Raw genomic sequence first — 25,057 nt, 5'->3', positions numbered from 1 at the left:
CAGAGACAGTCCCAGAGCAACGGAAGGCACCAACAGAGTAGCCAACACCGTCCGCAGACTTAGACCCATCGGTGAAGACGGAAATGGAGCGGGAGTGAGAAGAAAAGTGCTCAAGGAAAAGACGTTTTAGATCCGTAGGAGGGGTAAAAGCTTTAGTGATACGGGTCAAAGATGTACAAAACTGCGGAAGAGGGACTCTCCACGGGGGCAAAGAAGGAACAACACGAGGAGAAACATTAGAAATACGAACGGAAAAAGAATCCTGTAGGCAAGATAACCGAACAGAAAGAGGGAGGTGGCGAAGAGGAACCGGAACCGCAGGAGGGGTAAAAGTTAGAGCACGACAGAGGCGAGAGGAAGGATGTTGTAAGGACCGCGCAAGATAGCGAAGACAGTAGCGATCACGGCGGTCCTGGAGAGACAGGAAACCAGTGTCAACATACAAGCTAAGGACGGGAGTCGAACGAAAGGCACCAGAACCGAGGCGCAACCCAGTATGGTGCAAAGCATCAAGACGGCGAAGAGTAGAAGGAGAAGCAGACGAGTAAGCAGGCAACCATAATCGAGCTTAGACAGGACGAGAGAGGAATGTAAAGCAAGGAGTGTGCGCCAATCTGCCCCCTTAGATGTATGGGACAAGACCCGAAAGAGGGTAAGGGCCTTAGCACACTCAACACGGAGGTAAGAGATATGAGGAGACCAAGACAAACGAGTGTCAAGGAATAACCCCAAAAGCTTCGCGGAATCTTTGTACACAAGGGGATGACCATAAAGCGACAAAGAAAGACGAAGAACGACCGGTTTCCGCGTAAAAGTCATGGCACAAGTCTTAGAAGCAGAGAACTTGAAGCCATGATCGGTGGCCCAAGACGACACAGCATCAATTGCAAGTTGAAGCCAGCGCTGAAGGAGAGGCGGATCATCACCCTGACAGCAAAGGGTAAGATCATCGACATAGAGAGCGGAGAAGACACCTGAAGGAAGAGAGGAAAGAAGACCATTGAGGGCAACCAGAAAAAGAGTAGTGCTCAGAACACTACCCTGGGGCACACCTTCGTATTACTGAAAAGAGGCATAGAGAGCGGTACCAAGGCGCACCTGAAAGGAATGACGAGAGAGGAAGCTGCGGAGAAAGAGAGGGAGATGACCACGAAGGCCAAAAGAATGAAGTTGAGATAGAATATGATATCGCCAAGTGGTGCCTTAAGCCTTTTTCAGGTCAAAAGGGACGGCAACAACGGAGGTCTTCGCAGCAAAAGCAGTACGAATATAGACCTCCAAGTTCACCAGGACATCTGTCGTGCTGCGGCACTTACGGAAACCAAATTGAGAAGGGGAGAGGTGGTGATGGTGTTCCAGGAACCACATCAGACGAACGTTAACCATACGTTCAAAGAGTTTGCAGACACAACTTGTGAGGGCAATAGGGCGAAAGTCCTTAGGGGAAGTACGTACCCAGAGACCCCGGATTGCGAACAGGGAGGACAACGGAATCGAGCTAGTCCTCAGGGACTGACGACGACTCCCAGATCCGATTATACAGTCTCAGTAAATACTGAGACGTGCACAGAGGGAGATGGCGAAGCATCTCATAATGAATACCATCGGAGCCTGCCGCCGTAGAACCGCAGAGGGCCAGGGCAGAACGAAGTTCAGAGAGAGAGAAGGGATCATAATAGGGAAGCTGAAGACGAGTGCAGAAATCTCAAGGACGAGACTCGAGGACAAGTTTACGAAGAAGGAAAGATTGGGGAAGATGAAGACCAGAGCTAACAGAAGAAAAGTGGGAACCCAGTTCGGAAGCGACCTGCAACGGGTCTGCCACAAGATTATCATGGAGGTGAAGGACCGGTGAAACATCGGGAACGAATTTACCCGCTATCTTGTGGATACGCTTCCAGATCTGTGGCAGAGGAGTTTCGGATGTAATTGTTGAGACATAAGATGCCCAACATTCACGTTTAGCCGTACGGATGGCCCTACGGGCCACCGCACTCGCTTTCCGAAAAAAAAGAAAAGAATCGGTAGTCTGCCTACGGTGGTGCCTCTTCCAGGCTGCACGCTTACAGCGGACAGCCCGAGCACAGTCCGCATTCCACCAGAGAACGCAGAGGGAAAGACGGAGGGAAGGAGGCGGGAGAACAGACCAGAGGTGGGCGGGCGGAGACCGGAGGAGGAAGAGGAGGAGATAACGGAGGGGAGCAGTCAAGGACAGCAGCAGGAAGAGGGGGAGTAGGAAGAGAGGGAGTAGAAAGAGGGGAGCGCACTTCAGCAAGGGCAGCAACCGAGAGGGAAGCGGGGGCTAAAGAAACCTCCATAGCAGGGACAGGGGGCGCAACCACCGAAATGGGAAGGGAAGGAGCGAGAGAGGCAGAAGTACGGGCCGAGGAAGAAAGTGAAACCTTCTTACCCGCCGGGGAGGAGGAAGGAGAGGAGCCAGGCTTACCCTTCTGACTTAAAGATATAGGTGTCCCAGCAACTATGTACTGGGCAACGGATTCTATCGTCTCAACAGAAGCTGAACGAGAGCACACATGACGGCCGTTTGGAGAGCGATGGACATCAGCCCATACCGACAGGCGGCGGGGAGAGTCATGAGACAAAGGGGAAGGATGGGAAGGAGGAACGGAGGGAGACGAGGAAGAAGACACAGGAGACAAGACAGACCGGGTAGAAAGAAGGGGAACCCCAGACAGAGGACCAGGAGGTGGATCCTTCGGGAGAGAACCCAAAGGAACAGAGGAGGGGGCAGTGGGCGTATCAGGGTCCAAGGCCCGGAAACAGTTGTGAGTCTGAGGAAGGTGGGAAGGACGAGGAGAGGAAGAGCGCAACACGCGAGCATAAGAGACGTTAGCGTAAGGCAGGAGCCGGCGAATCTGGCGTCTCGCCTCAGGAAAAGATAAACGTTCCTGGTGCTTCAAGTTGAGGACGGCTGCCTCAAGCTTGTAATGGACACACGCACGGGAGAAGGCAGGATGGGCCTCACCGCAGTTGAGGCAACGAGCCTGGGAAGAAGTGCACTGCGACTTAGAGTGACCTTCGCCACCACACAAAGGACAGAGAGAGACAGTCCCGGAGCAGCGGAGGGCACCATGCCCAAACCTCCAGCACTTGTTACAGAGCCGAGGAGAAGGAATGTACTCCTGGACAGAGCACCTGGCACCAGCAAGAATGACAGAGGGTGGAAGGGTCCTACCATCAAAGGTAATCTTCACAACCCGGAGGGGTTGACGGCGACTACCACGAGGGGGACAAGTAAACGTGTCCACCTGGAGAATCGAATGGCCCTGGGCAGTAAGGATATGTCGAATATCGTCATGGCAGTCTTGCAGGTCCCGAACACCGGTCGCAACATGGGGCGGGAGCAGAATAGTGCCAACACTGGCATTCAACTGAGCGTTCTTCGAGACCCGAACAGGGGTCTCGCCAATGCAGGATAAGGCAGCCAAGCGGGAAGCAGCATCCTGAGAAGGAGCAGCAACGACACGTGTACTGAGACGGAGTGGGGTTGAAAGTAACGGAAGCATCCACGGAATCAACGAGATGTCGATGGAGGGAGAAATCGTCAGGCGGCATAGAATCAAGAGGGAGGAGATCAAAATATTTGGCCCACGAAGCGGGACCAAACAAGGCTGGATAAGTATCAGAACGGGAAGGAATCGAGCGAGGGCGGCCGTGACGAGGACGGCGGTGAGAACCCCCAGAGAGAGAGGGGTTAAAAGGTGCAGTAGTCACAACGAGAGACTTAGCCGCACCAGGGGACGAAGTGGTCACCACTGGGGGCTGGAGGCTCGACCCAACCACAGAGGAGGGAGGTGAGCTGGGGGAAGAAATCAGGACGGTCAAAGGAGGAGCAAGGTCGGGGCCCAACGCAGCGGGAGCTACAGAGCCTTGGCTTCCAATACAGGCCGACTCGGGGGCTTGGTCGCCCACCCCACGAGCCTGAGAAGGTAAAGCAGAAACAGTCGAAACAGGGGTTATCATCGCTACGAAATGGAATATTCATTCACGAATGGGCCCAACACCCACCATGGAGCCACAATTAGAGGCAGGATACCCAACAGAAAGCTATCGCCGATCATGCCGGGGTCCCCTAGGGGTGCGTCGTGGGTAAACGCCCCACAAACGCCACCTTAAGAACCGTCAGTCCGTCGAGATCAGGTTCAGCGACGAAAGGGGGATTGACAATAAAAGGTTCCCCTCATTCAAGACGTCGGGTACTATAGTTCTACGGGTGCAAGAGTATGCCTCCTCAAGCACCCGGGCGTCAAAATAGAAGAAGTCCAAAGGAATAACCAAAACAAGCAAAAGGTCAGCAGGAAACGACAAGCAGATAGGAGAAGAGGGGGGAGAAAAACGAAACATGAGGAAAAGGAAAAGCTATCCTGCACAATTAGAGAAGACAGCTGCAGGAGTGCAAGACCATAAAAGGACAGAGGACTATCCCACGGAGCATCACACTCCGGCAGCCCCCCTCATGGCGCCAACGGGCCGGATGGGGAGGGGGTCTGTATCAAAGCAGATTCAATTATGTTCCTGTTATAAGTGCTTATACAATTCGCTATTAAAAAAAGCCATCTTCCAATCAATTTGGTGAGCATCTTCTGACAGATGAACAAACAAATTATTTGACAATTGGTCTTACATGGCCAATTGTCATGCTGAAATGGCCATTTCAAAAAGATTTGACATGCAGAATTTCGCAACGTAAATACTTTGTAAGATATGGCCAATTGTCTAATGCTTTGTTTGTTCATCTGTCAGAAGATGCTCACCAAGTTGATTGGGAGATGGCTTCTTCAATAGCGAATTGTAAAAGCACTTATAACAGGAACATAATTGAATCTGATTTGATACAGATTACAAAAGAAAGTAATTTGAACATTAGCAGTGGTTTATATAACTTCGATCCATTTTTGATAGATCAATTAAAGTGCGATTTGAGAAGGATCATTGGTACACATTTGTCTCACTAATTCATTGTAAATATTTCCTATCCTATGCTATTACTATCCATGTGTGGGACTGTTCGTGGGTATGAATGGGAGCTGCATCGTATAGGCCAATAAGCCTTCTGCAATTCTTACGAGGCTTATATTTGTGTCCACCCAATTCCCATTCATTTTTCATTGTACCTCACCTCCCTCCACCACTCTCTCCTGCCTATATATGTCCTGTACTTGACCTGTAAAATCACTCCTTCTGAAGATGTATTAATATACGAAAATACTTAAGGAAATTCCTGTTTCAAATTTTCTCTATGGTCTGAGACATGACACATGTCTCATATTTTATTTTATATATATATATATATATATATATATATATATATATATATATATATATATATATATATATATATATATATATATATATATATATATATATACACACACACAAACACGTTGTACTGAATGGGGTAAGAATAACTTAAGCTACTTCATCTCTTTGTGTGGATTTATTTATGAAACTGTAATAAACTATTTCAGGGCCTCGCTTACAATGTGTGGGAGGGGGTGAGGGCCTCGCTTACAATGTGTGGGAGGGGGTGAGGTCCTCGCTTACAATGTGTGGGAGGGGGTGAGGGCCTCGCTTACAATGTGTGGGAGGGGGTGAGGGCCTCGCTTACAATGTGTGGGAGGGGGTGAGGTCCTCGCTTACAATGTGTGGGAGGGGGTGAGGGCCTCGCTTACCATGTGTGGGAGGGGGTGAGGGCCTCGCTTACAATGTGTGGGAGGGGGTGAGGGCCTCGCTTACAATGTGTGGGAGGGGGTGAGGGCCTCGCTTACAATGTGTGGGAGGGGGTGAGAGCCTCGCTTACAATGTGTGGGAGGGGGTGAGGGCCTCGCTTACAATGTGTGGGAGGGGGTGAGGGCCTCGCTTACCATGTGTGGGACAGGGTGAGAGCCTCGCTTACAATGTGTGGGAGGGGGTGAGGGCCTCGCTTACCATGTGTGGGAGGGGGTGAGGGCCTCGCTTACCATGTGTGGGAGGGGATGAGGGCCTCGCTTACCATGTGTGGGAGTGGGAGAAGGCCTCAAGAGAGAACTGGATAAGCACCTCCAAAGGATACCTGATCAACCAGGCTGTGACTCATACGTCAGGCTGCGAGCAGCCGCGTCCAACAGCCTGGTTGATCAGTCCGGAAACAAGGAGGCCTGGTCGACGACCGGGCCGCGGGGACGCTAAGCCCCGGAAGCACCTCAAGGTAACCATGGGTCCTCGCTTACCATGGGTGGGAGGGCCTCGCTAATCATGTGTGGGAGTGGGGGGGGAGGCACCGGTTACCATGGGTGGGAGGGAGGGCGGGCCTCGCTTACCATGGGTGGGAGGGGGGGAGGGCCTCGCTTACTGTGTGTGGGAGGGGGGGAGGGCCTCGCTTTCTATGTGTGTGGGAGGGAGGGCGGGCGGGCCTCGCTTACCATGGGTGGGAGGGGGGGGGAGGGCCTCACTATGTATGGGAGAGGGGGAGGGCCTCGCTTACTATGTGAGGGAGAGGGGGGAGGGCCTCGCTTACTGTGTGTGTGGGAGGGGGGGGAGGGCCTCGCTTACCATGTGTGTGGGAGGGGGGGAGGGCCTCGCTTACCATGTGTGTGGGAGGAGGGGGAGGGCCTCGATTACCATGTGTGTGGGAGGGGGGGGGAGGGCCTCGCTTACCATGTGTGGGGGAGGGCCTCGCTTACCATGTGTGGGGGAGGGGGGGGAGGGCCTCGCTTACCATGTGTGGGGGAGGAGGGGGGAGGGCCTCGCTTACCATGTGTGGGGGAGGGGGGGGGGGGAGGGCCTCGCTTACCATGTGTGTGGGAGGGGGGGAGGGCCTCGCTTACCATGTGTGTGGGAGGGGGGGGGGGGGAGGGCCTCGCTAACCATGTGTGGGAGGGCCTCACTTACCATGTGTGTGGGAGGGGGGGGGGGAGGGCCTCGCTTACCATGTGTGTGGGAGGGGGGGAGGGCCTCGCTTACCATGTGTGTGGGAGGGGGGGGGAGGGCCTCGCTTACCATGTGTGTGGGAGGGGGGGGGAGGGCCTCGCTTACCATGTGTGTGGGAGGGGGGGGGGGAGGGCTTCGCTTACCATGTGTGGGAGGGGTGGGGAGGGCTTCGCTTACCATGTGGGGGAGGGGTGTGGGGGGGAAGAGGGCCTCGCTTAATTACCATGTGTGGGAGGGGGGTGGGGGGGAAGAAGGCCTCGCTTACCATGTGTGGGAGGAGTAAGTGTGTTTACTCACCGGGTGGGAGGGGAAAGAGAGGGTTTACTCGCCAGGTGTGGGGGGAGGATTCACTTCCCAGGTGTGGGGGGAGGATTCACTCGCCTGGGGTTGGGGGAGGATTCACTTCCCAGGTGTGGGGGGAGGATTCACTCGCCTGGGGTTGGGGGAGGATTCACTCGCCTGGGGTTGGGGGAGGATTCACTCGCCTGGGGTTGGGGGAGGATTCACTCGCCTGGGGTTGGGGGAGGATTCACTCGCCTGGGGTTGGGGGAGGATTCACTCGCCTGGGGTTGGGGGAGGATTCACTCGCCTGGGGTTGGGGGAGGATTCACTCGCCTGGGGTTGGGGGAGGATTCACTCGCCTGGGGTTGGGGGAGGATTCACTCGCCTGGGGTTGGGGGAGGATTCACTCGCCTGGGGTTGGGGAGGATTCACTCGCCTGGGGTTGGGGGAGGATTCACTCGCCTGGGGTTGGGGGAGGATTCACTCGCCTGGGGTTGGGGGAGGATTCACTCGCCTGGGGTTGGGGGAGGATTCACTCGCCTGGGGTTGGGGGAGGATTCACTCGCCTGGGGTTGGGGGAGGATTCACTCGCCTGGGGTTGGGGGAGGATTCACTCGCCTGGGGTTGGGGGAGGATTCACTCGCCTGGGGTTGGGGGAGGATTCACTCGCCTGGGGTTGGGGGAGGATTCACTCGCCTGGGGTTGGGGAGGATTCACTCGCCTGGGGTTGGGGGAGGATTCACTCGCCTGGGGTTGGGGGAGGATTCACTCGCCTGGGGTTGGGGGAGGATTCACTCGCCTGGGGTTGGGGGAGGATTCACTCGCCTGGGGTTGGGGGAGGATTCACTCGCCTGGGGTTGGGGGAGGATTCACTCGCCTGGGGTTGGGGGAGGATTCACTCGCCTGGGGTTGGGGGAGGATTCACTCGCCTGGGGTTGGGGGAGGATTCACTCGCCTGGGGTTGGGGGAGGATTCACTCGCCTGGGGTTGGGGGAGGATTCACTCGCCTGGGGTTGGGGGAGGATTCACTCGCCTGGGGTTGGGGGAGGATTCACTCGCCTGGGGTTGGGGGAGGATTCACTCGCCTGGGGTTGGGGGAGGATTCACTCGCCTGGGGTTGGGGGAGGATTCACTCGCCTGGGGTTGGGGGAGGATTCACTCGCCTGGGGTTGGGGGAGGATTCACTCGCCTGGGGTTGGGGGAGGATTCACTCGCCTGGGGTTGGGGAGGATTCACTCGCCTGGGGTTGGGGGAGGATTCACTCGCCTGGGGTTGGGGGAGGATTCACTCGCCTGGGGTTGGGGGAGGATTCACTCGCCTGGGGTTGGGGGAGGATTCACTCGCCTGGGGTTGGGGGAGGATTCACTCGCCTGGGGTTGGGGGAGGATTCACTCGCCTGGGGTTGGGGGAGGATTCACTCGCCTGGGGTTGGGGGAGGATTCACTCGCCTGGGGTTGGGGGAGGATTCACTCGCCTGGGGTTGGGGGAGGATTCACTCGCCTGGGGTTGGGGGAGGATTCACTCGCCTGGGGTTGGGGGAGGATTCACTCGCCTGGGGTTGGGGGAGGATTCACTCGCCTGGGGTTGGGGGAGGATTCACTCGCCTGGGGTTGGGGGAGGATTCACTCGCCTGGGGTTGGGGGAGGATTCACTCGCCTGGGGTTGGGGGAGGATTCACTCGCCTGGGGTTGGGGGAGGATTCACTCGCCTGGGGTTGGGGGAGGATTCACTCGCCTGGGGTTGGGGGAGGATTCACTCGCCTGGGGTTGGGGGAGGATTCACTCGCCTGGGGTTGGGGGAGGATTCACTCGCCTGGGGTTGGGGGAGGATTCACTCGCCTGGGGTTGGGGGAGGATTCACTCGCCTGGGGTTGGGGGAGGATTCACTCGCCTGGGGTTGGGGGAGGATTCACTCGCCTGGGGTTGGGGGAGGATTCACTCGCCTGGGGTTGGGGGAGGATTCACTCGCCTGGGGTTAGGGGGAGGATTCACTCGCCTGGGGTAGGGGGAGGATTCACTCGCCTGGGGTAGGGGGAGGATTCTACTCGCCTGGGGTAGGGGGAGGATTCATCTCGCCTGGGGTTGGGGGAGGATTCACTCGCCTGGGGTTGGGGGAGGATTCACTCGCCTGGGGTTGGGGGAGGATTCACTCGCCTGGGGTTGGGGGAGGATTCACTCGCCTGGGGTTGGGGGAGGATTCACTCGCCTGGGGTTGGGGGAGGATTCACTCGCCTGGGGTTGGGGGAGGATTCACTCGCCTGGGGTTGGGGGAGGATTCACTCGCCTGGGGTTGGGGGAGGATTCACTCGCCTGGGGTTGGGGGAGGATTCACTCGCCTGGGGTTGGGGGAGGATTCACTCGCCTGGGGTTGGGGGAGGATTCACTCGCCTGGGGTTGGGGGAGGATTCACTCGCCTGGGGTTGGGGGAGGATTCACTCGCCTGGGGTTGGGGGAGGATTCACTCGCCTGGGGTTGGGGGAGGATTCACTCGCCTGGGGTTGGGGGAGGATTCACTCGCCTGGGGTTGGGGGAGGATTCACTCGCCTGGGGTTGGGGGAGGATTCACTCGCCTGGGGTTGGGGGAGGATTCACTCGCCTGGGGTTGGGGGAGGATTCACTCGCCTGGGGTTGGGGGAGGATTCACTCGCCTGGGGTTGGGGGAGGATTCACTCGCCTGGGGTTGGGGGAGGATTCACTCGCCTGGGGTTGGGGGAGGATTCACTCGCCTGGGGTTGGGGGAGGATTCACTCGCCTGGGGTTGGGGGAGGATTCACTCGCCTGGGGTTGGGGGAGGATTCACTCGCCTGGGGTTGGGGGAGGATTCACTCGCCTGGGGTTGGGGGAGGATTCACTCGCCTGGGGTTGGGGGAGGATTCACTCGCCTGGGGTTGGGGGAGGATTCACTCGCCTGGGGTTGGGGGAGGATTCACTCGCCTGGGGTTGGGGGAGGATTCACTCGCCTGGGGTTGGGGGAGGATTCACTCGCCTGGGGTTGGGGGAGGATTCACTCGCCTGGGGTTGGGGGAGGATTCACTCGCCTGGGGTTGGGGGAGGATTCACTCGCCTGGGGTTGGGGGAGGATTCACTCGCCTGGGGTTGGGGGAGGATTCACTCGCCTGGGGTTGGGGGAGGATTCACTCGCCTGGGGTTGGGGGAGGATTCACTCGCCTGGGGTTGGGGGAGGATTCACTCGCCTGGGGTTGGGGGAGGATTCACTCGCCTGGGGTTGGGGGAGGATTCACTCGCCTGGGGTTGGGGGAGGATTCACTCGCCTGGGGTTGGGGAGGATTCACTCGCCTGGGGTTGGGGGAGGATTCACTCGCCTGGGGTTGGGGGAGGATTCACTCGCCTGGGGTTGGGGGAGGATTCACTCGCCTGGAGTTGGGGGAGGATTCACTCGCCTGGAGTTGGGGGAGGATTCACTCGCCTGGAGTTGGGGGAGGATTCACTCGCCTGGAGTTGGGGGAGGATTCACTCGCCTGGAGTTGGGGGAGGATTCACTCGCCTGGAGTTGGGGGAGGATTCACTCGCCTGGAGTTGGGGGAGGATTCACTCGCCTGGAGTTGGGGGAGGATTCACTCGCCTGGAGTTGGGGGAGGATTCACTCGCCTGGAGTTGGGGGAGGATTCACTCGCCTGGAGTTGGGGGAGGATTCACTCGCCTGGAGTTGGGGGAGGATTCACTCGCCTGGAGTTGGGGGAGGATTCACTCGCCTGGAGTTGGGGGAGGATTCACTCGCCTGGAGTTGGGGGAGGATTCACTCGCCTGGAGTTGGGGGAGGATTCACTCGCCTGGAGTTGGGGGAGGATTCACTCGCCTGGAGTTGGGGGAGGATTCACTCGCCTGGAGTTGGGGGAGGATTCACTCGCCTGGAGTTGGGGGAGGATTCACTCGCCTGGAGTTGGGGGAGGATTCACTCGCCTGGAGTTGGGGGAGGATTCACTCGCCTGGAGTTGGGGGAGGATTCACTCGCCTGGAGTTGGGGGAGGATTCACTCGCCTGGAGTTGGGGGAGGATTCACTCGCCTGGAGTTGGGGGAGGATTCACTCGCCTGGAGTTGGGGGAGGATTCACTCGCCTGGAGTTGGGGGAGGATTCTCTCGCCTGGAGTTGGGGGAGGATTCACTCGCCTGGAGTTGGGGGAGGATTCTCTCGCCTGGAGTTGGGGGAGGATTCTCTCGCCTGGAGTTGGGGGAGGATTCTCTCGCCTGGAGTTGGGGGAGGATTCACTCGCCTGGAGTTGGGGGAGGATTCACTCGCCTGGAGTTGGGGGAGGATTCACTCGCCTGGAGTTGGGGGAGGATTCACTCGCCTGGAGTTGGGGGAGGATTCACTCGCCTGGAGTTGGGGGAGGATTCACTCGCCTGGAGTTGGGGGAGGATTCACTCGCCTGGAGTTGGGGGAGGATTCACTCGCCTGGGGTTGGGGGAGGATTCACTCGCCTGGAGTTGGGGGAGGATTCACTCGCCTGGGGTTGGGGGGAGTATTCACTCGCCTGGGGTTGGGGGAGGATTCACTCGCCTGGGGTTGGGGGAGGATTCACTCGCCTGGGGTTGGGGGAGGATTCACTCGCCTGGGGTTGGGGGAGGATTCACTCGCCTGGGGTTGGGGGAGGATTCACTCGCCTGGGGTTGGGGGAGGATTCACTCGCCTGGGGTTGGGGGAGGATTCACTCGCCTGGGGTTGGGGGAGGATTCACTCGCCTGGGGTTGATGGAGGATTCACTCGCCTGGGGTTGGGGGAGGATTCACTCGCCTGGGGTTGGGGGAGGATTCACTCGCCTGGGGTTGGGGAGGATTCACTCGCCTGGAGTTGGGGGAGGATTCACTCGCCTGGTGTGGGGGGAGGATTCACTCGCCTGGTGTGGGGGGAGGATTCACTCGCCTGGTGCTGGGGGAGGATTCACTCGCCTGGTGCTGGGGGAGGATTCACTCGCCTGGTGCTGGGGGAGGATTCACTCGCCTGGAGTTGGGGGAAAAGGGACGAGAGAATTTACTCACCAGGTGTAGAATGGATGAGTTTCCTGATATCAGCGGTGGCGGCAGCTAGTTGCTCCAGCTTGGATGTGGTCACCGCCACTGGGTCCCTGCAACACCAACACCAAGCTTCACCACCAACTTTCGCCACCTTAACCACCAAGCTTCGCCATCAGCACCAAGCTTCACCCTCACCAACAAACTTCCACACCACCACCAAGCTTCACCACCACCACCAAGCTTCCCCACCATCACAAAGCTTCACCATCAAGCTTCCCCACCACCACCAAGCTTCACCATCATGCTTCCCCACCACCACCACCAAGCTTCATCACCACCACCAAGCTTCGTCACCACCATCAAACTACCCCACCACCACCACCACTACCAAGCTTCATCAAGCTTCCACCACCACCAAGCTTCCCCACCACCACCAAGCTTCCCCACCACCACCACCAAGCTTCATCAAGCTTCCCCACCACCACCAAGCTTCCCCACCACCACCAAGCTTCCCCACCACCACCAAGCTTCCCCACCACCACCACCAAGCTTCCACCACCACCAAGCTTCACCACCACCACTACCAAGCTTCATCAAGCTTCCACCACCACCAAGCTTCACCACCACCACTACCAAGCTTCATCAAGCTTCCACCACCACCAAGCTTCACCACCACCACTACCAAGCTTCATCAAGCTTCCACCACCACCAAGCTTCACCACCACCACTACCAAGCGTCATCAAGCTTCCACCACCACCAAGCTTCACCACCACCACTACCAAGCTTCATCAAGCTTCCACCACCACCAAGCTTCATCAAGCTTCCACCACCACCAAGCTTCACCACCACCACTACCAAGCTTCATCAAGCTTCCACCACCACCAAGCTTCACCACCACCACTACCAAGCTTCATCAAGCTTCCACCACCACCAAGCTTCATCAAGCTTCCACCACCACCAACAAGCTTCCCCGCCACTACCAAGCTACTCCACTACCAAGCTTCATCAAGCTTCCACCACCACCAAGCTTCCCACCACCAAGCTTCATCAAGCTTCCACCACCACCAAGCTTCATCAAGCTTCCACCACCGCCAAGCTTCGTCACCACCATCAAACTTCCCCACCACCACCACCAAGCTTCGCCACCACCACCACCAAGCTTCCACCACCGTCAAGCTTCCCCACCACCACCAAGCTTCATCAAGCTTCCACCACCGCCAAGCTTCGTCACCACCATCAAACTTCCCCACCACCACCACCAAGCTTCGCCACCACCACCACCACCAAGCTTCCACCACCGTCAAGCTTCCCCACCACCACCAAGCTTCATCAAGCTTCCACCACCGCCAAGCTTCGTCACCACCATCAAACTTCCCCACCACCACCACCAAGCTTCGCCACCACCACCACCAAGCTTCATCAAGCTTTCACCACCACCGCCAAGCTTCCCCACCACCACCAAGCTTCATCAAGCTTTCACCACCACCGCCAAGCTTCCCCACCACCACCAAGCTTCCCCACCACCACCACCAAGCTTCATCAAGCTTTCACCACCACCACTAAGCTTCGCCACCACCACCACCAAGCTTCATCAAGCTTTCACCACCACCACCAAGCTTCCCCACCACCAAGCTTCATCAAGCTTCCCCACCACCACCAAGCTTCGCCACCACCAAGCTTCATCAAGCTTCCCCACCACCGCCAAGCTTCCCCACCACCACCAAGCTTCGCCACCACCATGCTTCATCAAGCTTCCCCACCACCGCCAAGCTTCCCCCCCACCACCAAGCTTCATCAAGCTTCCCCACCACCGCCAAGCTTCCCCACCACCGCCAAGCTTCCCCACCACCACCAAGCTTCCACCACCACCACCAAGCTTCATCAAGCTTCCCCACCACCACCAAGCTTCCCCACCACCGCCGCCAAGCTTCCCCACCACCGCCAAGCTTCCCCACCACCACCAAGCTACCCCACCACCGCCAAGCTTCCCCACCACCACCAAGCTTCCCCACCACCGCCAAGCTTCCCCACCACCACCAAGCTTCCCCACCACCACCAAGCTTCCCCACCACCAAGCTTTATCAAGCTTTCACCACCACCGCCAAGCTTCCCCACCACCACCAAGCTTCCCCACCACCAAGCTTCATCAAGCTTTCACCACCACCAAGCTTTGCCACTACGACCACCAAGTAAGTAAGTAATTATCAAAAGAAGGCACCAAACCGGGAAGGCTATGTAGCACCATCAAGTACGCAAAATAATCAGAGGAAGCTAAATATCACCAAGGATGCCAATACGAGAACAAAAACGCATAAGGCGAACGATATCAAAAGTATCCGAGTCACCAACATAATCGAGCTATCGAGGGACAGGTGACCGCGAGGGGCGGTCGGAAAGCAAGACACACGCTCGTCCTGGAAGTCAGGACATTCAAGAAGGACATGCACGACCAAAGAGGGACAATGCAACTAGGACAATAAGGAGCAGGGCGGCGCTCCATCAAGTGACCATGGGTTAAGCGAGTATGGCCAATACGCAACCTCGCCAGAGCTGTTTCCCACCGCCGGTTACGGTGGAAGGAGGACGGCCACGAGGAAACACAACATTTAAGAGTACGGAGCTTGTTACCAGTAACAGACAACCAAGAAGCCTGCCAACGGGAAAGGACTGAGGAATGGATAACCGGGTAAAAGTCGGAATACGGAATGCCCTTGCGAGAGATGGGACAAGAGCGAACAGCTTCCTTGGCAGCAGCATCCGCACGCTCATTTAAAGACACACCAATATGGCTGGGAACCCAACAAAACTCAACCGACTTAAATTTACTGTGAACGAGAAACAGCCAATGCTGGATCTCGACAACTACTGGATGAACCGGATTAAAGGACCCGAGAGCCATGAGGGCACTACGAGAGTCAACAACAACCACAAAGGAAGACTGACAACGAGAAAGCAGGAGACGAAGAGCATAGAGAATAGCATAAAGTTCCGCTGTAAAGATGCTAGTCTCCGGAGGCAAGCGACACATATAAGTGCGATCAGGAAAAACAACAGAGTAGCCAACACCGTCCGCTGACTTAGACCCATCGGTGAAGACAGAAACGGAGCGGGAGTGAGAAGAAAAGTGCTCGAGGAAAAGGCGTTTTAGAACCGTAGGAGGGGTAAAAGCTTTAGTGATACGGGTCAAGGATGTACAAAACCGCGGAAGAGGGACCCTCCACGGGGGCAAAGAAGGAACAACACGAGGAGAAACATCAGAAATACGAACGGAAAGAGAATCCTGTAGGCGAGATAACCGGACAGAAAGAGGGTGGTGAAGAGGAGCAGGAACCGCAGGAGGGGTAAAAGTTAAAGCACGACAGAGGCGAGAGGAAGGATGTTGCAAGGACCGCGCAAGATAGCGAAGACAGTAGCGATCACGGCGGTCCTGGAGAGACAGGAAGCCAGTGTCAACATACAAGCTAAGGATGGGAGTCGAACGAAAGGCACCAGAACTGAGACGCAACCCAGTATGGTGCAAAGCATCAAGACGGCGAAGAGTAGAAGGAGAAGCAGACGAGTAAGCAGGGCAACCATAATCGAGCTTAGACAGGACGAGAGAGGAATGTAAAGCAAGGAGAGTGCGCCTATCTGCCCCCCAAGAAGTATGGGACAAGACCCGAAGGAGGGTAAGGGCCTTAGAGCACTCAACACGGAGGTAAGAGATATGGGGAGACCAAGACAAACGAGTGTCAAGGAATAACCCCAAAAGCTTCGCGGAATCTTTGTATTCAAGGGGATGACCATAAAGTGACAAAGAGGGACGAAGAACAACCCGTTTCCGCGTAAAAGTCATGGCACAAGTCTTAGAAGTAGAGAACTTGAAGCCATGACCTGTGGCCCAAGACGACACGGCATCAATGGCAAGTTGAAGCCGGCGTTGAAGAAAAGGCGAATCATCACCCTGACAACAAAGGGTAAGATCATCGACATAGAGAGCGGAGAATACACCAGAAGGAAGAGAGGAAAGAAGACCATTGAGGGCAACCAGAAAAAGAGTAGTGCTCAGAACACTACCCTGGGGCACACCTTCGTATTGCTGAAAAGAGGGAGAGAGAGCGGTACCAAGGCGCACCCGAAAGGAACGACGAGAGAGGAAGCTGCGGAGAAAGAGAGGGAGATGACCACGAAGGCCAAAAGAATGAAGTTGAGATAGGATATGATAACGCCAAGTGGTGTCATAAGCCTTTTCTAGGTCAAAAAGGACGGCAACAACGGAGGTCTTCGCAGCAAAAGCAGTACGAATATAGACCTCCAAGTTCACCAGGACATCTGTCGTTCTGCGGCACTTGCGGAAACCAAATTGAGAAGGGGAGAGGAGGTGATGGTGTTCCAGGAACCACATCAGACGAACGTTAACCATACATTCAAAGAGTTTGCAGACACAACTTGTGAGAGCAATAGGGCGAAAGTCCTTAGGGGAAGTACCCAGAGACCCCGGTTTGCGAACAGGGAGGACAACGGCATCGAGCCAGTCCTCAGGGACTGACGACGACTCCCAGATCCGATTATACAGACTCAGTAAATACTGAGACGTGCTCGGAGGGAGATGGCGAAGCATCTCATAATGAATACCATCGGAGCCCGCCGCCGTAGAACCGCAGAGGGCCAGGGCAGAACGAAGTTCAGAGAGAGAGAAGGGATCATTATAGGGAAGCTGAAGATGAGTTCAGAAATCTAAAGGACGAGACTCAAGGACAGGTTTACGAAGAAGGAAAGATTGGGGAAGATGAAGACCAGAGCTAACAGAAGAAAAGTGGGAACCCAGTTCGGAAGCGACCTGCAACGGGTCCGCCACAAGAGTATCATGGAGGTGAAGGACCGGTGAAACATCGGGAACGAACTTACCCGCTATCTTGCGGATACGCTTCCAGATCTGGGCCAGAGGGGTTTCGGACGTAATTGTTGAGACATAAGATGCCCAACATTCACGTTTAGCCGTACGGATGGCCCTACGGGCCACCGCACTCGCTTTCCGAAAGAAAAGAAAAGAATCGGTCGTCTGCCTACGGCGGTGCTTCTTCCAGGCTGCACGCTTACAGCGGACAGCCCGAGCACAGTCCGCATTCCACCAGGGAACGCACTTCCGTGGACCCCGAGAGGAAGAGCGAGGGATAGAGCGGAGGGCAGCGTCGAAGACAGTGTCATGAAAAAGGAGGAGAGCGCGAGAGAGGGGCAGAAGGGAGAGGTCAGAGAGAGTAGCACTGAGGGAAAATAGGGTCCAGTCCGCCTTAGCAAACTGCCACCTAGGGAAAGAGAGGGAAGGGCGAAAAGAGAAAAAGGAAACAAGGATGGGGAAATGATCACTTCCATGGAGGTCATCAAGAACCTGCCACGTGAAATCTAAGTAAAGAGAAGAAGAGCAGAGAGAAAGATCAAGACAAGAAAGGGTGCGAGTTCGAGAGTCCAAATGAGTGGGCTCACCAGAATTCAGAAGAGACAGGGAAGAAGAGAGGAGAAACGGCTCAAGGAGGCGACCCCGGGTATTCGTCAGAACGTCACCCCAAAGAGAATGACGACAATTGAAGTCACCCAGCAGGAGCACAGGCTCCGGCAAGGAGTCTAGGAGGTGTTTCAAATCAGGAAGAGAGAGCGGGACACTCGGGGGGAGATAAATGGAACAAACTGTGTACCATTTCCCCACAAAGATACGAGCAGCAGAACAATGGAGAGGCGAAGGAAAAAGTAAAGGAACAAAGGGAACATCAGCCCGAATCAAGAGAGCAGAAGAATTAGAAGCCCCAGCAATGGCTGGGGGGGGGGGGTGAGAGAAAGGAATAGCCACGAAAACGACCAGGACGAGCACCAAGCATTGGCTCCTGGAGACAGACACAAAGGAGCGAAAACCGCGAAACCAGAAGTTGGAGTTCGAGGAAATTGGCGTAATAACCTCGAACGTTCCATTGAAGAATGGACAACGACGAGAAGAGAAAGGACAAAAACAGAGAACAAGGAAGAAACAAAGGCGAAAGACCAACAGAGCACGTTAAAGAATATCAGGGTCGGGATCAGGGTCAGCAAAGTCAGGGTTAGGGGGCATGGGTAAACTGAGCAAAGACGGAGGGAAGGAAACGGGAGAACAGATCAGAGGTGGGCGGGCAGGGTCCGGAGGAGGAGGAGGAGGAGGAGGAGGAGGAGGAGGAGACAACGGAGAGGAGCAGTCAAGGACAGCAGCAGGAAGAGGGGGAGTAGAAAGAGAGGAGCGCACCCCAGCAAGAGCAGCAACCGAAAGGGAAGCAGGGGCCAAAGAAACCTCCATAGCAGGAACAGGGGGCGCAAGCACTGAAACGGGAGTGGAAGGAGCAACAGAGCCAGAAGGAGGAGCTGAGGAAGAAAGCGAAGCCTTCTTACCCGCCGGGGAAGAGGAAGGAGAGGAGCCAGGCTTACGCTTCTGACTTAAAGAGACCGGTGTCCCAGCAACTACGTACCGGGCAACGGATTCCAGTGTCTCAACAGGAGAAGCCGAACGAGAGCACACACGACGGCCGTTAGGAGAGCGATGGACATCCGCCCGCACCGACAGGCGGCGGGGAGAGCCGATAGATGGAGGAAGAGGATGGGAAGGAGGATCGGAGGGGGACGAGGAAGGAGACACAGAAGACACGACAGACCGGGTAGAAGGAAGGGGAACCCCAGACAGAGGACCAGGAGGAGGATCCTTCGGGAGAGAACCCAAAGGGACAGAGGAGGGGAAGTGGGCGCATCAGGGTCCAAGGCCTGGAAACGGTTGTGAGTCTGAGGAAGGCGGGAAGGACGAGGAGAGGAAGAGCGCAACACGCGAGCATAAGAGATATTAGCATAAGGCGGGAGCCGGCGAACCTGGCGCCCCGCCTCAGGAAAAGATAAACGCTCCCGGTGCTTCAAGTTGAGGACGGCTGCCTCAAGCTTGTAATGGACACACGCACGGGAGAAGGTAGGATGGGCCTCACCGCAGTTGAGGCAATGAGCCTGGGGAGAAGCGCACTCCGACTTAGAGTGACCTTCGCCACCACACAAAGGACAGAGAGAGACAGTCCCGGAGCAGCGGAGGGCACCATGCCCAAACCTCCAGCACTTGTTGCAGAGCCGAGGAGAAGGAATGTACTCCTGGACAGAGCACCTGGCACCAGCAAGAATGACAGACGGTGGAAGGGTCCTACCATCAAAGGTAATCTTCACAACCCGGAGGGGTTGACGGCGACTACCACGAGGGGGACGAGTAAACGTGTCCACCTGGAGAATAGAATGGCCCTGGGCAGCGAGGATATGTCGAATATCGTCGTGGCAGTCGCGTAGGTCCCGAACACCGGTCGCAACATGGGGCGGGAGCAAAATAGTGCCAACACTGGCATTCAACTGAACGTTCTTCGAGACCCGAACGGGGGTCTCGCCAAGGCAGGATAAGGCAGCCAAGCGGGAAGCAGCATCCTGAGAAGGAGCAGCAACGACACGCGTACCGAGACGAGTGGGGTTAAAAGTAATGGAGGCATCCACGGAATCAATGAGATGTCGATGAAGGGAGAAATCGTCAGGAGGCGCAGAATCAAGAGGGAGGAGATCAAAATATTTGGCCCACGAAGCGGGACCAAACAAGGCTTGATAGGTAGCAGAACTGGAAGGAATCGAGCGAGGGCGGCCGTGACGAGAACGGCGGTGAGAACCCCCAGAGAGAGAGGGGTTAAAAGGCGCAGTAGTTACAACTAGAGAAGGAGCCGCACCAGGGGACGAGGTAGTCACCACTGGGGGCTTGGGGCTCGACCCAACCACAGAGGAGGGAGGGGAGCCAGGGGAAGGAGTCAGAGAGGCCAAAGGAGGAGCAAGGTCGGGGCCCAATGCAGCGGAGGCTACAGAGCCCGGTCTTCCAATACGGACCGACTCGGGGGCTTGGTCGCCCACCCCACGAGCCTGAAAAGGTAAGCCAGAAGCAGCCGAAACAGGGGTTATCATCTTGACGAAATTACGAATTCACTCACGAATGTGCCCCCACACCCACCATGGAGCCACAATTAGAGGCAGGACACCCAACAAGAAGCTATCGCCGATCTTGTCGGGGCCTCCTAGGGGTGCGTCGTGAGTATACGCCCCACAAACGCCACCTTAAGAAACCGACAGTCCGTCGAGATCGGGTTCAGTGACGAAGTGGGGATTGACAATAAAAGGTTCCCCTCGCTCTCGACGTCGGGTACTGCAGTTCTACGGGTGCATGAGTATGCCTCCTCAAGCACCCGGGCGTCAAAATAGAAGAAGTCCAAGGGAAGAACCAGAACGAGCAAAAGGTCGGCAGGAAACGGCAAGCAGATAGGAGAAGAGGGGGGAGAAAAACGAAACAGAAGGAAAAGGAAAAGATGCCCAGCAGAATTGGAGAGGACGGCAGCAGGAGCACAAGGCTAGAAAAGGACAGAGGACTGTCCCAAGGAGCATCACACTCCGGCAGCCGCCCACTAAGCCCCCACACGGCGACAACGAGCTGAGTGGGGAGGGGGGGGGGAGATAAGTAGTTGGGGGAGATAAGTACATAAAAACAAGAGTAACTGTATAAGGCCTATTGGCCCATACGAGGCAGCAGCTATTTATAACCACCCAATCCCACTCGTATACATGTCCAACCCACACTTGAAACAATCAAGAAACCCAACCTCCACTACGCTTTGTGGTATTTGGTTACACAAATCAACAACCCTCTTACTGAACCAGTATTTACCCAAGTCTTTCCAAATCTAAACTTATCCAATTTACACCCATTGTTTCGCGTTCTGTCTTGTGTTGATACTTTTAATACTCCAATTTATGCAATTTAAGCTTTGTTAATCTTTCTTCATATAAAAGATTTCTAATTTGGGGAATTAACTTTATCATCCTACGCTGGACACGTTCAGGTGATTTTATATCCATTCTATAGTACGGCGACCAAAACTGAACTGCATAATCTAAATGGAGCCTAACCAGAGCCAGATATATCTGTAGAACACCACCAAGTGTCTTGTTACTAATGCTTCGATTAATATATCCCGTTGTCCTCTTTGCCTTATTACTTACGTTCATGCATTTATCCTTTGGTTTTAAATTCTTACCAATCATAACTCCTAGATCCCTTTCGCAATCCGACTTCACAATCTCAACACCAGCCAGCTCGTATCTTGTAACTATGCAGGCGATGAGTCACAATAACGTGGCTAAAGTAAGTTGACCAGACCACACACTAGAAGGTGGAGGGACGTCGACGTTTCAGTCTCTCCTGGACCATTCTCAAGTCGATTCTCAAGTCAAGACAATCGACTGTAGAATGGTCCAGGACGGACCGAAACGTCTTCGTCCTTTCACCTTCTAGTGTGTGGTCTGGTCAACTTGTAACTATCATCATTACCTAGCCTCAAAACTTTACATTTGTAAGCATTAAACTGCATCTGCCAATCTTTTGACTATTTCAAGACCCTATTTAGATCAACTTGAAGTGATAGGGAGTCTTCTTCCGTGTTAATTTCCCTACCGATTTTTGTATCATCGGCAAATTTGCAAATGTTGCTACTCAAACCTGAATCTAAATCATTTATATATATTATAAACAACAGAGGTTCCAAGACAGCCTTGTGGTACTCCACTAACAACGATATCCCACTGACTTAACCCCATTTATACTGTTTCCTTTGGAATAGCCATGCCCTAATTCAACTTAATATAGCACCCCCAATACCATGAGCCTTTTTTTTAATCAGTCTTTCATATCGCACTGAGTCAAAAACTTTGCTAAAGTCAAGGTACACAACATCACAATCCTTACCACTATCAGCTGCCTCAACTATGCTGTAATAAAAAGATAGCAAATTTGTTAAACATGAACGGCCATTTGTAAAACCATGTTGCGACTCATTTATTAATTTATGTTTTTCAAGATGAAGACGAATTGTATTTGCAATTATGGATTCAAGTAACTTTCCCATAATAGACATTAGGCAAATTGGCCTATAGTTTGACGCAAGTGATCTATTCCGACTGCCGGTTACGGTGGCAGGAGGAAGGCCACTGGGACACACGACTCTTTAAGAGTACGCTGTTTATTATCAATAACAGAAGACCAAAAACTCTGCCAGCGGGCAATGATGGAGGCATGAATAACTGGATAAAAGTTTATATAAGGAATACCTTTATGGGAGATGGGACAAGTGCGGATAGCGTCCTTAGCGGCAGCATCCGTACGCTCATTTAAAGAGACACCAACATGGCTGGGAACCCAGCAAAATGCAACCGACTTACATTTACTGGAGATAAGAAACAGCCAATGTTGAATCTCGATGACCACCGGGTGGACCGGATTAAAGGACCCTATAGCCATGAAGGCACTATGAGAGTCAATTACCACCACGAAGTAGGATTGACACCGGGAAAGCAGGAGACGAAGAGCATAGAGAATAGCATAAAGTTCTGCTGTGAAGATGCTAGCCTTCGAAGGACAGCGACACATGTAAGTGTGGTCAGGAAAAACAACAGAGTAGCCCACACCGTCAGCAGATTTACACCCATCAGTGAAGATGGGAACGGAGTGGGAGTGAGAAGAAAAGTGATAAATGAAGAGGCGTTTTAGAACTGTAGGAGGGGTAAAACCTTTAGTGATGCAGGTTAGAGAAGTACAAAATTTGGAAAGGGGGACCCTCCACGGGGGCAAGGATGGAACAATACGAGGAAAAACATTGGTAATACGAACCGAAAGAGAATCTTGTAAGCGAGAAAAACGGGCAGAAAGAGGAAGGTGGTGAAGAGGAACAGGAACAACAGGAGGGGTAAAAGTCAAAGCACGATAGAGGATGCTGTAAGGATCGTGCAAGATAGAGTAGACTGTAGCGATCACGGCGGTCCTGGAGAGACAAAGCCAGTGTCAACGTACAAGCTGAGGGCAGGAGTAGAACGAAAAGCACCAGAGCTGAGGTGCAACCCAGTATGATGCAAAGGATCATGATGGCGAAGAGTAGAAGAAGAAGCAGAAGAGTAAGCAGGGCAACCATAATCGAGTTTTAGACAGGACGAGAGAGCAATGCAAATAGAGGAGCGTGCGTCTATACGCTCCCCAAGAAGTATGGGACAAAACTTTAGGTAAGTTAAGGGCCTTAGAGCATTCAACACAGTAAGAGACATGGGGGCGACCAAGACAAACGAGTGTTAAAGAATAACCCCAAAAGCTTCGTGGAATCTTTGTACTCAAGGGGATGACCAAAATGTGACAATGAGGGATGAAGAACGACCCGCTTCCGAGTAAAAGTCATAGAACAAGTCTTATTAGTAGAGAACTTGAACCCATGATTGATGGCCCAAGATAACACGGCATCAATCGCAAGTTGAAACCACCGTTGAAGGAGAGGCGAATTATCACCCCGACAGCAAAGAGCAAGATCGTCAACATGAAGAGCGGAGAAGATGCCAGAAGGATGGGAGGAAAGGAGACCATTGAGGGCAACCAGAAAAATAGTAGTACTGAGAACACTACCTTGGGGTTCTCCTTCATACTGCCGAAAAGAGGCAGAGTGTGGTACCAAGCCTGACTCGAAAGGCACGACGAGAGAGAAAGCTTTGAAGGAAGAGAGGGAGATTACCACGAAGGCCAAAAGAACGAAGTTGGGACAGAATATGGTATCTCCAAGTCGTGTCATAAGCCTTTTACAGGTCAAAAAGGACAGCAACAACGGAGGTCTTCGCAGCAAAAGCAATACGAATATAGACCTCCAAGTTCACCAGGACATCAGTCGTGCTGCGGCACTTGCGAAAACCAAATTTAGAAGGAGAGAGTTGGTGATGGTGTTCCAAGAACCACATCAGACGGACATTTACCATACGCTCAAACAGCTTGCAAACACAACTCGTGAGAGCAATAGGGCGGAAGTCCTTAGGGGATGTACCGAGAGACCCTGGTTTCCGAATAGGGAGTACAACGGCATCGAGCCAGTCCTCAGAGACGGACGACGACTCCCAGACCTGGTTATTCAGACTCAGTAAATACTGAGACGTGCACGGAGGGAGATGGCGAAGCATCTCATAATGAACGTCATTCGAGCCCGCCGCTGTAGATCCGCAGAGGGCCAGGGCAGACTGAAGTTTTCAGAATGAGAGAAAGGATCGTTATAGGGAAGGCGGAGATGAGTGCGGAAATCTAAAGGATAAGATTCAAGAACAGGCTTACAAAGAAGGAAAGATTGAGGAAGATGAGAACACGAGCTAACAGAAGTAAAGTGGGAATCCAGTTCGGTCGTGCCCTGCACTGGATCCGCCACAAGAGTTCCACAGAGGTGGAGACCCAGCGAGACATCCAAAACGAACTTGCCCACAATCTTGCGGATCTTCTTCCAGATCTGCGGCAGAGGAGTATCGGACGTAATGGTGGGAACATAAAATTTCCAACTCTCACGTTTAGCTGTACAGATGGTCCTACGGGTCACCGCACTTGCCTTCCGAAACAAAATAAAAGAATCAGTCGTCTGCCGGCGGCGGTGTTTCTTCCAGGCTGCACGCTTACAGCTGACAGCCCAAGCACAGTCCGCATTCCACCAGGGAACGCACTTCCGTGTGCCCCGGGAGGAAGAGCGAGGAATAGAGCGGAGGGCAGCGTTGAAGGCAGTGTCATAAAAAAGAAGGAGGGCGCAAGGAAGAGGCAGAGAAGAGAGGTCAGAGAAAGAGTAGCACGGAGGGTGAATAGGCTCCAGTCAGCCTTGGCAAACTGCCACCTAGGGAAGGAGAGGTAAGGATTGAAAGAGAAAAAGGAAATAAGGATAGGGAAATGATCACTGTTATAGAGGTCATCAAGAACCCGTCACGTAAAATCTAAGTAAAAGGGATGACGAGCAGAGAAAGATCAAGACAAGAAATGGT

At 54.4% G+C, this 25,057-nt stretch overlaps 1 protein-coding gene across 5 annotated transcripts in view; it reads right to left on the bottom strand.

The window, feature by feature from the left end:
* The window catches only part of LOC123759477 (uncharacterized), a 143,511-nt gene that overhangs the window by 32,922 nt on the left and 85,532 nt on the right, over positions 1-25,057 (bottom strand). For all 5 annotated transcript variants that reach the window (XM_069335015.1, XM_069335012.1, XM_069335016.1 and 2 more), the window contains exon 9: positions 12,211-12,296. In XM_069335015.1, the coding sequence (XP_069191116.1) occupies positions 12,211-12,296 (86 nt within the window). The remainder of the gene's footprint in view (positions 1-12,210; positions 12,297-25,057) is intronic.

The sequence above is a fragment of the Procambarus clarkii genome, chromosome 32 (genome assembly GCF_040958095.1).
Source record: "Procambarus clarkii isolate CNS0578487 chromosome 32, FALCON_Pclarkii_2.0, whole genome shotgun sequence".
Classification (NCBI taxonomy): Eukaryota; Metazoa; Arthropoda; class Malacostraca; order Decapoda; family Cambaridae; genus Procambarus; species Procambarus clarkii.
This window is presented reverse-complemented; position numbering and strand designations above follow the sequence as displayed.